The sequence below is a fragment of the Rosa rugosa genome, chromosome 6 (assembly GCF_958449725.1).
Source record: "Rosa rugosa chromosome 6, drRosRugo1.1, whole genome shotgun sequence".
Taxonomy (NCBI): Eukaryota; Viridiplantae; Streptophyta; class Magnoliopsida; order Rosales; family Rosaceae; genus Rosa; species Rosa rugosa.
Window position 1 is genome coordinate 43,385,098 of NC_084825.1, and position 15,296 is coordinate 43,400,393.

A 15,296-nucleotide genomic window follows, 5' to 3' on the forward strand; every position below is an offset into this window, starting at 1 on the left:
TCCAATTGTCTGACTTAAACTTATATGAACATAATTTAGTTCCTATTTTAGGGCCAGAAAGAATGTTAAACCCTGAAAACTGGAGGACACTGTGTAGCGTAGCTCAGAATCAGAGTTAAAGAAGCAAAAGAGATGGCGAGGACGGCTCTCCTTCACTTGCTCCGATCACACTCTAAAAACCTCGCTACATCAAATTTCCTTCCAGGTTCTTCTTCTTCTTCTACTTCTCCATATTTCCTTTGCTGTTATCTATTAGGGTTTAAGATCTCTGTCTTTCATTTGCATTTTTCTTTCTCAAATTAAGGAATTGGACCAAGACCCACAATGAATCCATTACCCAATTGACCATTCACAACAATCAATCTCATTTTTTCATGGGTAGAGACCATTTTCTGGATCTTCTGGTTTTAGTGGTAATTGGGCATGTTTGAGATTTGGTTTTAGGCAAAAGCAAAAAGGATGTGCCTTTCTTTCTCTTTCAGGCTGTTGTGAGTTTATGGTAGTGGAAAGCATACTTCTTTGCTGTTAATATGAAACCCTTTTTGCAGAATCAAAGTGTTCTTGTTGGACTTTTGTGCAGAACAGACTGTTATGGAAATTGTAACATTCCCTTGGGCTAGAATCAGGCATTGCTATTCACTTCATATTGCTATATTTGAGCGTATTGCTGCTGATACAGTGTCTCAAATATGGTTTCTTCAGTCTGTAGGACCGAGGATGAAGCTCTAGCTATGTCATGCTATGACCAGTGTCATTAGGATACTCTTTTCTCTTTTGAATGAAACTTAAGGTCAACCGATCCGGAAAGTACCCAAAAAGATAAAAACTATGTGCATTCATTGCTTTTGATGTCTGAGTAACATTTCACACTTTCAATAGGATACTGTGTTCATTGGTCATTATAGAAGCAGTTAAAAGTTCATTTCTTGAGTTGTTTACACTGTGTAATTTGGTTACCTATAAATCCTGCTCTGTTTCTCAATCACTCATTCTATGATTCCAATCTCTGAATTATACTGCTATCCAGAGTTCCAGTTTATCTACTAGTCGCCCCTTTGTCACTATTATTGGTATTGAAATCTTTTTGCTGCAGGTTATCAACCTTGTAAGTCTGGAGCATGGGCACGTGGTCGTGGCCTGAACAACAAACCTAGTTGCAACTCTGGTGTTCTGATCAATGCTTTCCAGAAGAGATGGGTGTCTCAAGCTGCAACAAGAGAAGATGATGGCAAAATCAGCATTGGACCACGTAGAGGTGTTGAAACTGGGAAAGATGAAAAAGATTCTGGGATTGTATACTATGGTCCGATCTCATCTACTATCAAGAAAGTGAAACTTCTCTCGCTTTCAACCTGCTGCCTTTCTGTATCTTTAGGCCCTGTGATAACCTTTATGACATCACCTGATATGAATGTTATCTTAAAGGGTGCGGTGGCATCTTCAGTGATATTCTTAAGTGCTTCTACCACAGCTGCCCTTCATTGGTTTGTGACCCCATACATTCACAAGCTCAAGTGGAAGCCTGGTTCAGACAGTTTTGAGGTCGAAATGTTGTCATGGCTAGCAACTTACATACCAAGGACAATTAAGTTCGCTGATATCCGGCCACCAGAAACCCAAAGGCCCTTTGTGACTTTCAAGGCCAATGGACAGTTTTACTTTGTTGATGCTGATCATTGTCAGAATAAGGCTTTGTTAGCAAAGCTGACCCCTCAGAAAGCACCAACTCGTGAGTCTGCTTTTAAGAACTTGTGATCATTTGATGTGAAGTTACCAGAAGTTCTCCTCTTGGACGGTGAATTGTGTTATAGAAACATCATGTTTGGCAATGAGCTTTTGTGGCTTCTATCTGTTTTTTGATTTAGGAGACCCCTGTTTTCGGGTTTTTGGATCCAGAAATAATTAGTATTCAAGTTATTTACAAGGATAACATGGTTACTGTGGTTTTCACACTCCCATTTTGTCTTCAGACCATCTTTTAGATCTCTTAGATCTTGCATTATTTTCTTTCCTTGTTTATTCAGCAGTACTGATTGTATGGACGGTTATGCGTCATGATTCTAACTCGACCTTCCGCAACAGTTACTGGGGTGAGTTTTTTTTTTTTTTACCAAGTAGTTTTTCAGCAAGGAGTTTTGTATTTACTCTAATACTTGCTCTTTTATGAGAAGTCATAATAACAAAAAGGTCGAGTCATGAAAGACTAATTAGCCAAGATTGCTAAGTCGCTTGATACTCGGTATTAGTTATGTAGCAAACAAGCTTCGACAACTGATTCGGCCTAGGATATGGTAGTCGTCGCCTTTGGAATAGTTTTCTCTTTACTACACAAACTTATGCCTTGCATGTGTACACCACATTAGCTAAGCTAGCTTATTAGGGCATGGCCTGACAAAAATATAAACTTTACAATCACCATAGCTGCAACATCCTTTTCTTACGTAGTGCAGATCTATCTAGAGGCAAAGTGCCATGGCTGAAATAAGCTTCCCTTACATACTGCAGATCTAACTTGGGGCAACTTACCAAGGCCTAGGCGGTCAAACCTGACATGGTCTGGTGGATGGGTGATCACTCTCTTGCTGAAATGCTCCCCGAATGATAAGACTACAGTATACAAGTCACCTGCCGTCAGAATTTGGGCATTGATATTATTCACGGCCGGGACAGTAATGGTGGAAAGTGGTAATACGGTAGGAAACAAAGGATCTGATATCCAATCTAAAAGTTTTTCTCCACAAAGTTCTCCTGTTACACGCATGCTCGGTGCAGAACCATCACTGCTGCTTTCAATCTCTATAGTCCCGCCAATGATCAACAGTTCAACACCATCATTTCAAGTGGTTCCTCCTCTCGAATTATATAACTGTTTGCAGTATAGCTCTTGGGCTTAAGATGCTTATTGATTGCTTGCAGCACCACTTCACCCATATTTTGAAGCTTTGGCGCCAAGGATGGACACATTTTTTTTTTTAATTAATAGATGATTAGGCGATATCGGCCCCTCATTAGCGGTCATTGCGTGAGGCGCCTACCTTCCTCATAAGAGGAGAGGACTGCTACACTCGAGAATCCACCGCCCGTCCCGCCTAGGATGGATACATTAAGTTCAAGATAATGAGAAAAAGAAAAACTAGCTTTACCTATTAAAGACATGTATCGTATCATCATATCTGACTACTAAGCTGATCATTGTCTTAATTGGAAGTGCATGTGTTCCTTGTTCCTGATAAAAAAAATGAGGAACTTACTGTCTTTAGCTTAGCCAACGTGGTACAACTTTAGATATAACTTTGAAGTTCCGAAGGAAGAATATAAAGGATATCCTCCACATCAACATCTCCGTTTCCTTCAACTTCTTGTTTTACCTTTCTCATGATCTGCGACTTTACATTCTCCTTGGAACTTGCAGGGATGAATGGGGAGTATAAAGATAACCACGATTCTATCTCTGCACCTTTCTCTTCCAGCTTTCGTTCGATTTTCATCTTGTGTTCATGTTCCTCTCTTCTTGCACTGTCCAACTGCATATATGTCTGTTCCAAAACAAGTAGCCAGGCTTAAAAGAAGTCTTGAACTGCAAATTATCAAGACCCTGCACGAACCTGCAAATTTCCAATGAGATATAAGAACAGTAGCAAGCCAATGACCGAAATAGAAACTTCAAAGAGATTTTCCCATGTATTGATACTAGTCTGGAGGTTTGAACCAAGAGAACTGCAAAAATTGAAACTGATCGAGCAGTCTAATCAACTTGTTCAAACTACAACCACGTCCCTATTTTAACAGCATTATTAGGACATTCTTTTCCTACCTCAAGTTTCGCAGACCCCACCAAAAACAGTAGGAGAATTTTGTTGGAAGATTCCTTGACCGCATACATGAGACTGAAGGACGTCAAGAAATATACCAAAGTTATAGATTGTTGTATCTGATGGATTTATCGGGCATACATGATTTAGAAGTGTGGAATTTTTTTTTGGCAAAGAGTATTTGGGAGGGGGGAAGGCGGGACCCCCCCGGCCCAGGAACTTTATGATCGACCGTTTGCCCCGATTACTCGAGGCAGGGCTTGGCAGGAGCCCAACTAACATCTGGGCCCCGAACCGGTTACAATTGGGAGTAGACAGACCCCGCAACGTCCCAAAGCCCACACTACCACACTACCACACTGAAGTGGTCAGGTGGTAGGACCCGCAGGTATCCTCAATCAAGCCTCGAGATGACTTAGACACCCGTGAATCGTTCACCAGCGTTCACATGGGCCCCGCAAGACCCCGGCACTCAGCAACCTACCAGCAAGAAATAAATTGACAACTCTGGGGCTCGAACCTTGGATGGGGGTGCCAACCAAGGCAAGACCTTGCTTTTGCCAATCCTGCCAAGCCTTGCTGGCTAGAAGTGTGGAATTTGTAGATTGATTAACACAATCAATAGTACTAGGGTCACATCCATTTTCAATTCGGCAAGCAGATTGCCAGCAAGTTGTCATTCGTTGAATACCAAAAAAGTACCACAAAGCTCCAGCTACCTAATTAAAGAATCAACAGGTTAATCGATGGACTACCAAATCTTGCATAATAGAGGCTGCTATATAATTCATGGAGACGATGCACCATTGCACATTGAACTTGATCAATAAATCCCACAAAATAACCTTAAAGTCCTAAACATTGACATATATAGCGTTTGACTGGTAAGGATGTACAAGAAGAAATTGAGTACTCCTTCAACCCATGATCCACACTCTCATTGATGATATTTATTAAGGTCCGTACATCAGTTACATGAGAAGTAGATGCGAAGAACCCGTTAATTCTTAATTAGTGGTGCATGTTTGTAGTTGTCAAGAACATTTGAAGTGATTTCGGGTTTTTCTGCAGACTGATGAAGCTGAAACTGAAACCGACTAAGTGTGCTAGAGCATTCAGTGTGAAGGTGAAGACCATGGATCACGTTCCTTTAAAACAAACTGCGATGTATGAAACTTCAAAAGAGTGATGGTCCACATTTTGTCAATTAAGTTCATAGGATTCTTGTTTACTTTGGTTTTGGCCTTTGCTTGTGTTTTCAAGCTGAAAAAATTCTCTCGGTTTTGAGATTATTTTTTTGTTCTTGAAAAAATGTTTCAGTTGAGAAGTCGAGCAGCTGCAGGTTGGTGAGCAGTGAGCTCCAGTTGGGTACCCATAGTGGTAATGAAATTTCGAGACTAGCTCTAATTGCCTCTGCTAGCTTCAGCGTAGTCAGATTTATGTCACTAATGAACAAATTTCATCACCCAAGACAGAAAAAAATAGCCACATTCACAAATCAATAGTTTGAATAATGTTCTCTTACTACACAAATGTATGCCTCACATACAAGTGCCAGAACATTAGGTAAGCTTATGCTACAATATAAACCATACAACCTCCATAGCTGTCACACCCTTTCAATGTTCAGTGCAGCTCTGAGTTGGGGCAAATTACCGAGGCCTAGTCTGTTAAACCTAACAAGGTCTGGTGGAGCGGCGAACACGCTCTCACTGAAGTGCTGCCAGAATAAACAGACTACAGTATACAAGTCACTTGCCGTGAGAACTCGGGCTTCGACATTATTCATGGCCCGGACAGTAATGATGGAAAAGGGTAATATGGTAGGAAACAATGGATCTGATGCCCAATCTACAAGTTCTTCTCCGCATAGTTCTCCTCTTTCACGCATGGTTGATGCAGAAGCATTACTGATGCTTTCAACCTTTACAGTTCCGTCCATGATCAACAACATCATTTCAAGTGGTTCCTTCTCTCGAATTATATAGCTGTTTGAAGTAAAGCTCATGGGCTTAAGATGCTTACATATTTCTTGCAGCACCATGTCATCCATATTTTGAAGCTTTGGCACCTAAGTAATTGGATACATGATAGTTAAACATTTAGATAGCCAATACCAACATGCATCATATAATCATACTAGATATGAGCACCAATTAAGACAATCATCGATTGGAAGTGCATCTGTTTGGTCTTCCTGATAGAAAAGATGAGGAACTTACCGTCTTTAGCTTACTCAAAGTCGTAAAGCTTTGGATATAGCTTTGAAGTCCTGAGGGAAGAATAGAGAGGATATCCTCCACATCCACATCCCTATTTCCTTCAAGTTCTTGTTTTACCTTTCTCATGATCTGCGACTTTACATTATTCTTCGAACTTACAGGGATGAATGGGGAATTTACAGATAACCATGATTCTATCTCCGGATCTTTCTCTTCCAACTTTCTTTCAATTCTCATCTTGTGGCTATGTGCCTCTCTTCTTGCACTGTTCAACTGCATATATGTCTTTTTCACAAGTAGTAGCTTGGTTCAGTGGATCATTAAAAAATAGAAGCTTTAAGCTTAAAAAGAAGGTTCTGAACCATATAAAGAACCGCACCAACCTGTACATTTCCAATGAGATATAAAAATAGTAGCATGCCAATTATGGAGATAGAAGCTGCAAAAAGATTTTCCCCTGTATCGCTACTAGTCTCGAGGTTTGAACCAAGAGAACTGCAAAAATGAAATCAAGCAATATATAACTTACAAATATCAAAATAAAAATGTAATTGAGAAAATTATGTTAAAAAATCAAATGTGTTCATACGAATTTTTTATCTACAACCATTTCAACTTGTAAAAAGGGTTTCACAGATACAAACCTCAAGTTTTGCACTCCCCACCAAAAACACTTGGAGAACTTTTGTGGAAGATTTTTGGACCCCGATATATTAGACTCAAGAGCTCCACTAAATATACCAAAATCTGTTGCATTTGGTGGCTTTATAGGGCACCAACCATTTGGAAGTGTGGAATTTCTAGATGTATTATCACAATTAAACACCGAAAGGTCACATCCTGGAAGATGTGAACATGAAAATTGCCAGTAACCTGTCGTTTTTTGAATTGCAAAGAAGTACCACAAAGCTCCAAGTACCTAAAAAATCAATTAACAAGTTTGTTAACTGGATTAACTACGAATCATGCACAACAGCAGAGGCTTAAACTATTTAAGATGAAAACTTACATGACTTGAAAGGATGTATAAGAAGAAATTGAGTACACCTTTAATCCAGAGTCCAATCTCTCCATGAGTCTCTTTAAGTTCCTTGCATGAGAAGTAGATGCGAAGAATTCGTGGAACATATTGCAGCAGAACCAAAGAGTTCATCATGACCTTCTTAATTGTATTCAAAGACATCCATCCTCTCGCGTTTGTTACGAAATAGAGAATTAAAATCTGGACATGTACAATACAGTGAGGAAAAACATTAAAATTAGATGCGACTTTTTCACTCGAGTCCTCTCATCCTAGCCTTTTCCTATTCATTCCATCATTTCTTCATGCCAAATCTTCTTTTATCAACCAATAAAGAAGACTGGCACAGTTAAAGATCTACAAAAAATGACGACAGTTGACAAAACTCGCTAGTTGGTAGATTCGGTGGTACTGGGATATCATAAAATATTTAAACTTCAGACATGAGAGTAAAATGTTTAGTTAAACTTCCTAAACCAACAAGTCATTGCATATATTTAAACAAAACAAATATAGTTTGGTCTAGGTATATAGACGGGGTTTTTCTTACCTGCGGAAGCGGAAGAATAGCTAAAATGTCAATTAGGATGTATGATCGCCAAATCGTCTCAACTAGGACAAGATGAACAGGAGCTTCCATTAGAACTTTGAACAAGGCTTTGAAGTAGGCAAGCAAGTAGTTTCTGGTATGAACTTAAAAGGTGAAGATTGAGTTCAGAGTTTATTCTCACATGTATAAAATTGAACAACAATGTCCACAAGATAAGAGAAATCCGTGATGGAACGTGACACAAGAGCAATCTTGTTCAATGCCTTGTCGACCCCTAAGCAATTGATGTCATTGTTTATGAAAGGAATGTAGAGGAACAAAGGATCCATTAAAACAGCAAGCACACACGATCCGACAAATATCTTTTTCCAGTGACTAGAGAAGCAGTGAAACAGCAAATGCACCAGTTTCTTGACTGACCACACAAGACCAACAAATCTCCATTTTGTTGACCTTACAGTAGCATCAGGAATACTGTAGTCCTTCACTGATAGCAGAATAGTCTCTGAATCTGAGTCTGGATGGCTGGATATACGACACACAACAAACATTTATTCAGAAAACAAGAAGGAAAAAAAGATATTTGAAGAAAATTGTACGTGTTGATCAATCTCAAGTTACAGATCGAAACTTAACGCTGCAGCTTGTACTCCGGATTGCTGCTGTTCCGAGTGGTCAATAACGTCTGAAGTTATTTCGAGGTTAGCAGCCATAACTAAAACTACTTGTTCTTGTGCAAAAACTGAATCTGGCTATGAATTAGATGCAGTACAAATTAATCGAGAAGAATGAGTAATGGTCTTATGGAACACATTCAAGTTGATCATAAATGATGATATGAACCATCCAATCCACTAATTTTATTCACCAAAACATAAAGTCAGTCAACATCTTAGTGGACCTGAAATAGTTTATGACCTCAAGAATTGAGCAAATGAGCTGTAGCCTCAACCTTTGCATAGGCTCCTGTTGACTATACAAACACAAATCATCAAAGAAGTGGATAACATCTTCCAAATCGTTCTTCCTCAATTTGATTGCTGTTTCAGAGGTAAACCCCTTCATTCATTTGTTCTACTACTCTGCTTTGCACTTTGAAATTTCTACCGGTTGTAATTTTCCTTTCCTTTGATGACTTCAAAGCCCTGCAACTGTACTGTAACTTGTGTTAATTTAGTTTTGTTTGTGACCCAAATGGTTCAGAATGGAACGCATGAAGACGAAGGCCGTCCCGAAGAAACTTATATTAGGTATGTACTGCTACGTAGCTATTTAAATATCCTGTATATTTTATCATAAATACACACACACACACACACACACACACACACTACCAGCTAAACATGGAGGTCCCTTTCATGCTAAGGAATTCATTTACTCGTTTTATGCTATATATTTGATTCTCCTTAAAGGATGATCTGCCAAATCAGAAATCATTTTAGTTATGAAATGCTAGGTGAACAATATTACAATAGTCATGCATAAAGAGAATGTAGGTCGTCTACTATGTAAATGTATCTTGCAATGCTGATTGCCTGATTTAAACATCCAACCATGATTGTTTAGAATACGTAACTGTAATTTGGTGGTTGTAAATTTTCCCATATGTCTGTGTGCAGCTGTCTTTGCGGTTATCTTGGTTTTGCTGTTTGGAATTTGGTTGATTTGTTGTGAAATGATGAAAAGAAGAAAGGGCAGAAAACTAAATCAAAGGTGTTTTAGTCACAATGAGGGCATATTGTTACAGGACTTGACAAACCATGAGGCATATGTTGAGAGAAGAATGATAACTTTTACTTTAAAAGAACTTCAGAAGGCAACAAATAATTTCAGTCGACATGAGAAAGTTGGTGAAGGAGTTCATGGATCAGTTTACCGAGGAATACTACCAGATAAAATGGTGGTAGCCATAAAGAAGTTGAAAGTAGTTAACTCTTCCAGAATTGTTAATGAGATGATTGCTCTTTCTCAGATCAACCACAGGAATGTAGTGAGGCTCCTAGGCTGTTGTTTAGAGACCCGCAAGCCTTTACTGGTTTACGAGTACTTCTCTAATGTTGGCACTCTTTTTGAGCACATATCCTATAGAAGACAATCCTTACCATTTTCATTGGAATTACGAATGAAAATTGCTGTAGAAATCGCAGCTGCACTAGCATACTTGCACTCCTCCACATCAAAGCCAGTAATCATACACCAAAATGTGAAGGCACAGAATATACTATTAGATAATAACTACATGGTCAAACTGACAGACTCTGGATTTACACCACCCCAGATTTTAATGCAGAGGACACTCGGATACTTAGACCCTGAATGCCATCGATCAAACAAGCTGACAGAAAAAAGCGATGTGTACAGCTTTGGAGTTGTCCTTGCGGAGCTAATAACTAGCAGAAGGGCAGCTTCTCCCCATAGGCCCGAGGCTGAGAGAAGCCTGGCAACTCTATTTGCTCGTGCAATGGAAGGCAGGGTCTTGTATCAAATTCTGGATGATGAAATTCTCAATGAGGGAAACATACAAATTGTTGAAAAGGTGGCGGATTTGGCAAAGAGATGCATAAGGGCAAGAGGGACAGAAAGACCTTCCATGAAACAAGTAGCCCTGGAACTCGAGGCATTGCGAATTATGGCAAAGCATCCACAGGGCATACTTAGTTTCTATGAGTCTCCCGAAAAGACTGACCACCTTGTGACACCACCTTCAGACGCTTACATTGTTGATGTTAGATGTGAAGGCTTTGGTGGTGGTTCTAGCAGTATTAGAACAAATGCAGAAGAAATTGGATATCATAGGTTGCAAGAAGTAGATTATTATTTGACCTAAATTTATATGTTTTGCAACTTTTAATCAGCACTTGTATAATGCTTTGTTTTCAGCTCTGGTTTGAACTAGTAGTTGCTTTTTTGATGACATTGAACTATTAGTTGTTGTTCTTGTTTCTTTAGTACCTTTAGTAGTTCCTATACCTGTCATGTTCTTTACAAGCGGTATATAGAAAACTCTCCCAGCTTAGTTCTTCTTGACCAAGAACATCTAAACAAAAAACTTGAATTTATAGCATACCTTGTTCGGCAGCATATCTAATTGATACCAAGAGTGAAGGCAAGGCGCTCACGGCAGGTCATCTTTCTCCCCGTTTGTTCAACGCTGTTAATGTTCAACCCTACCGGTGAGCTTTAGGTATTTTGGAGATTGCATTTACTTGGGGATGAAGCACACTGAAGAGGGCACCAGTATGTTATAAAAGGCAGAAGTTAGAACCACCTTACGGTCCAAGTAGTCAGGAAGTAAAAAGAAACTGATTTGCAGTAGCATTCAAAATGAGTCGCATATAAAACCCCTCTTTTTACTTTTTTTGTACAGGCAAACATTGATGTTGAAAAAACTCAAAGAAGAGCACACACAAAATCTGACACAATATTAAGTCCATATTATATAAGTAAACAATATCCAGGCAGCATGTGAAAGCTGCTTAAAAAGATAGTCACAGAACATAGCTAGGACAACAGAACAGAACTAGAAAAAACACAAGTAAGCTCGCCACCGCCTATCAAGCACCCAATTCTGCGAACAGCCACACGAAGACGGAGGAAACTTGAGCCTATGACTGACAAAGACGACAACTAAAGACCAACTGAAAATACTAGTAGCAACCACCCATGCTTTATTATAACCACACTGAAGATGGCCTTCACTTGCACCTGCAAAGCGCACAATTCACTTCTTCTTGACCGCAGACTTGGTAACCTTGGCTCCGCTGGGATCCTTCTTCTCCACAGCCTTGATGACTCCCACAGCAACTGTCTGGCGCATGTCCCTCACAGCAAAACGACCAAGTGGGGGATACTCAGAGAAAGTTTCAACGACCATGGGCTTGGTGGGAATCATCTTAACAAACCCTGCGTCACCATTCTTCAAAAACTTGGGCTCCTTCTCTAGCTCCTTGCCAGAACGTCTGTCAATCTTGGTCAAAATCTCATTGAACTTGACAGCAATGTGAGAGGTGTGGCAATCAAGCACAGGAGCATAACCGTTTCCAATCTGGCCAGGGTGATTCATGATGATTACCTGGGCGGTGAAGTTAGCTGCTTCCTTAGCTGGATCTTCCTTGGAGTTTGAAGCAACATACCCACGCTTGAGATCCTTGACTGCAACGTTCTTGACGTTGAAGCCAACATTGTCACCGGGAAGAGCCTCCTGGAGAGCCTCGTGGTGCATCTCCACAGACTTAACTTCAGTGGTCAATCCAGTGGGACCAAAAGTCACAACCATACCAGGCTTGATAATACCAGTCTCAACACGTCCAACAGGGACAGTTCCAATACCTCCAATCTTGTAGACATCCTGAAGTGGAAGTCGGAGGGGCTTGTCGAAGGGCCTCTTGGGCTCGTTGATCAGGTCAAGGGCCTCAAGAAGGGTTGGACCCTTGTACCAGTCGAGGTTGGTGGACCTCTCAATCATGTTGTCACCCTCAAATCCAGAGATGGGAACAAAAGCAATTTTTTCTGGGTTGTATCCAATCTTCTTCAGATAGGATGACACTTCCTTCACGATTTCATCATACCTTGCCTTCGAGTACTTAGGACTGGTCGCATCCATCTGTATAACAGAAATACCATCAACATTAGTAGAAGCAAAGACAACCATCAACATTAGTAGAACCAAAGACATATGCTAGATAAACACTCAATTACAATAGAAATACATCAATGACAGATTCTGCTTCAGAATGACCCAAAAGTTTACCTTGTTGCAGCAACAAATCATTTGCCTAACACCAAGGGTGAAAGCAAGGAGAGCATGCTCACGGGTCTGACCATCCTTAGAGATACCAGCCTCAAAACCTCCAGTGGTAGAGTCAATAATGAGGACAGCACAATCAGCCTGGGAAGTTCCAGTAATCATGTTCTTGATGAAGTCACGATGTCCAGGAGCATCAATGACAGTGCAGTAGTACTTGGTGGTCTCAAACTTCCAGAGAGCAATGTCAATAGTAATACCCCTTTCACGCTCAGCCTTAAGCTTGTCAAGCACCCAAGCATACTTGAATGAACGCTTGTTCATCTCAGCAGCCTCCTTCTCGAACCTCTCAATCACACGCTTGTCAATACCCCCAAGCTTGTAGATCAAATGACCAGTGGTGGTCGACTTCCCAGAGTCAACATGGCCAATAACCACAATGTTGATATGAAACTTTTCCTTGCCCATAACGAAATATCAACTTGAACCTGTATGAACAACATAAACAAGAACAGGTAAGTCACCCAATTGCAAATTCCCAAAACCAATACACACACACAGCTTGTTCAATAATCACAAACCAATAACTAAAAGGATGTTCTTCAATACACTGTAAAACAATCATAGCAGGCAAACTAAGCAACGAACCAGCCAAATATCTTTTCTTTTCTCATAAAAAGAGTAACAAAATCAGGAATTGGCAGAAATACTAGACTAGATTCAGTAGACTCATCGATCGGATTAAATTAGACTCGGAACAGAAACGATCCACCAAACATATAACATACACTGAAATAAACTTCAATTCTACTAAAACGAGAGATTTTGATAAATCTATCACAGTAGCTGCATCAGTAAAACATACAGAGGCTAAAATCAGTCCCATCATCATCAGACAACAATCAAATCAGATTCACAATTAAGCTAACAAAAACATCAAAATCAGCCAGCAAGGTTTACAATTGAGCCAAATACAAAATCGAAAACAGAGTCCTCTCACACAACCAAAAAAAAAAAACAGAGACGGATGCAAAACGAAATCGAATTCGAACATCGCAATATGAGTAATCTAGATGATCAACATCAAGCAAGTAAAGCTAATCGATAAAAAGGGAAAGAAAATCGAACCTGGAGGAAGTGCTAAAACCCTAGAGAGAGAGAGAGAGCCGAGGCACAGGAGAGTCACAACCGCCAATCGATGATATAGGGTTTTCCAGCGAAATGCTGGGTTTATATAAGAGAGCGAATTGCTGGTTGTTTACGATTTTGCCCTTGGAGTCAGCAAATTTAGGACGGTGGTATCCTTTGTGTTCATATGTTTGGCGGTTATTCGAATACCCCACTCGCTTCGACGCGCGTGTTAGTTGGGAGTTTTGCTGAGGGGAAGGTGTGGTATTGGTGAAGATTTATACACGCGCTGAAGAGGAGCGTGGGATTGGAGGGGTCCGTGAGGAATTAGACAAGAAATAGGCGGGGTGCCGTGAAACGCTCACAAATGTCAGAAGCTACTTGGCCACCACGAAATAGAAACGACGTCGGATTGGTTCTTTTAATAAGTCAATGGGTTCGGTTGGGTTGGATTTCGAATCAAGCATATTGGTTTTTCCCAAGGCCCAAGTAATGACCTTCTTTTTTCACTTCTATTTTGTCTGCTATTAAACATCAAAAAGTTTTAGTAATGAATTTGGGTTCTGAATGTGAGGAGTGATTTGGGTGGGATGAGGAATTTCTTTGGGCTTTTGAAGAATTGCTGAATCTATTTTACACTTCATCGTTAAACTTCAACCTAATTAGACAACTTTGATGCGGCGCATCATATCAATTGTTGATCGATATGTATAAAAGTATAGCCTAGTGGCAAATGCATCCGTTGATAGTGATGTCGGAGTATATTGACGGTGTCTCAAGTTTAGTTATCCAAATCTGATTGCCAGTACACTCACGGGTAAATTCAACGTGCACATTAGAATTTACATAAGGCTTTCCCAATAGTAAAATAAATTTAGGTATTATTTTGTTCATAAAATATGTCTCTATACTGTTTTAAAATAGTACATAGAATTGAGCTATACATTAACCCAAATTTTTTTTTTTTTGAGAAAATACATTAACCCAAACTTTGATTGATTTAAAATTAAAAAAATAAAAAATAAAAACTAATAAAAAAATTTTAAAAAAAGTTTTCTCTTCCTTCATATTTGACTCTTTTGTTGATAATGGGTTAGGCTCTGTAGTCTGTACCAATTAATCTCATTTCCCATGTTTTCCGTTTTCATTTTATTCGACGTTAGAGCTGCAGGCTTCATATTCCCACTGAACCGAAGCAGAATGCAACAACGTAAAACATGTGGCATATATATCATTCTCATATGTGGTGGAACCAATACTATGAGTTATCTACTGTTTGTCGTCTTATTCGTGATTGTTTATAGCATAAGGTTAATGAATTTCTGTACGTATATCTTACTTAGCTAATTGTCTGTACTCTATAAATCTAATGGATATATTGTAAACTTAGGATTAGTGCCAGCCACCAAGAGAACAAAAACAAAAATACGTTAACAATGTTTGAGATTAGTGCCAATTGCCAAATAATTAATGGAGTCGTTCTTGCCTACCCTTCATGACGTATAATGAAAGAATTCAAGAAAATGGCTCTTCACTATGATGTTAAGCCAAAACGTCTTCTTTAGTTATGTTGAGAATATGAACCTTATCACACATAAAAATACACACACACAACATTGCGTACAGATTTGTAAGTCTCTCACATATTACTAATTAGTTTTGAATGTGATACATGCTCATATTATTGTATCGATCAAAACAAACACAAAGATTACATGTAATACAAGGAACATTAGATTTAGATTGCATATATATATATATATATATATATATATATATATATATATATATATATATATATATATATATATATATCCAC

At 39.3% G+C, this 15,296-nt stretch overlaps 4 protein-coding genes across 5 annotated transcripts; 2 read left to right on the plus strand and 2 right to left on the minus strand.

The window, feature by feature from the left end:
- The first annotated feature begins 47 nt into the window (after window positions 1-47).
- Window positions 48-1,956, plus strand: LOC133715355 (uncharacterized). The gene is made up of 2 exons (XM_062141829.1): window positions 48-205; window positions 1,094-1,956. Exons 1-2 carry the CDS (start codon window positions 133-135, stop codon window positions 1,753-1,755), a joined length of 735 nt encoding a protein of 244 aa, XP_061997813.1. The 5' UTR covers window positions 48-132; the 3' UTR covers window positions 1,756-1,956.
- Window positions 1,957-5,282: 3,326 nt separating this feature from the next.
- Window positions 5,283-8,462, minus strand: LOC133713633 (cyclic nucleotide-gated ion channel 1-like). Its single transcript, XM_062139669.1, has 8 exons — window positions 8,242-8,462; window positions 7,787-8,130; window positions 7,606-7,667; window positions 7,044-7,256; window positions 6,679-6,953; window positions 6,418-6,529; window positions 6,035-6,319; window positions 5,283-5,883 (listed from the first exon to the last, which is right to left on the minus strand). The coding sequence occupies exons 1-8, from the start codon at window positions 8,316-8,318 to the stop codon at window positions 5,422-5,424; spliced, it is 1,830 nt and encodes a 609-aa protein (XP_061995653.1). The 5' UTR covers window positions 8,319-8,462; the 3' UTR covers window positions 5,283-5,421.
- A 101-nt stretch (window positions 8,463-8,563) lies between these two features.
- LOC133713634 (wall-associated receptor kinase 3-like) lies at window positions 8,564-10,547 on the plus strand. Of its 2 annotated transcripts, XM_062139670.1 has the most exons (3): window positions 8,564-8,656; window positions 8,809-8,855; window positions 9,225-10,546. In XM_062139670.1, exons 2-3 carry the CDS (start codon window positions 8,810-8,812, stop codon window positions 10,430-10,432), a joined length of 1,254 nt encoding a protein of 417 aa, XP_061995654.1. In that variant the 5' UTR covers window positions 8,564-8,656; window position 8,809; the 3' UTR covers window positions 10,433-10,546. The 2 variants fall into 2 exon arrangements, with proteins under 2 accessions (XP_061995654.1, XP_061995655.1); XM_062139671.1 differs by lacking the exon at window positions 8,564-8,656 and having other exon boundaries at window positions 8,721-8,855; window positions 9,225-10,547.
- A 472-nt stretch (window positions 10,548-11,019) lies between these two features.
- Window positions 11,020-13,623, minus strand: LOC133714611 (elongation factor 1-alpha-like). The gene is made up of 3 exons (XM_062140767.1): window positions 13,478-13,623; window positions 12,356-12,837; window positions 11,020-12,208 (listed from the first exon to the last, which is right to left on the minus strand). Exons 2-3 carry the CDS (start codon window positions 12,815-12,817, stop codon window positions 11,327-11,329), a joined length of 1,344 nt encoding a protein of 447 aa, XP_061996751.1. The 5' UTR covers window positions 12,818-12,837; window positions 13,478-13,623; the 3' UTR covers window positions 11,020-11,326.
- Between the last annotated feature and the right edge of the window lie 1,673 nt (window positions 13,624-15,296).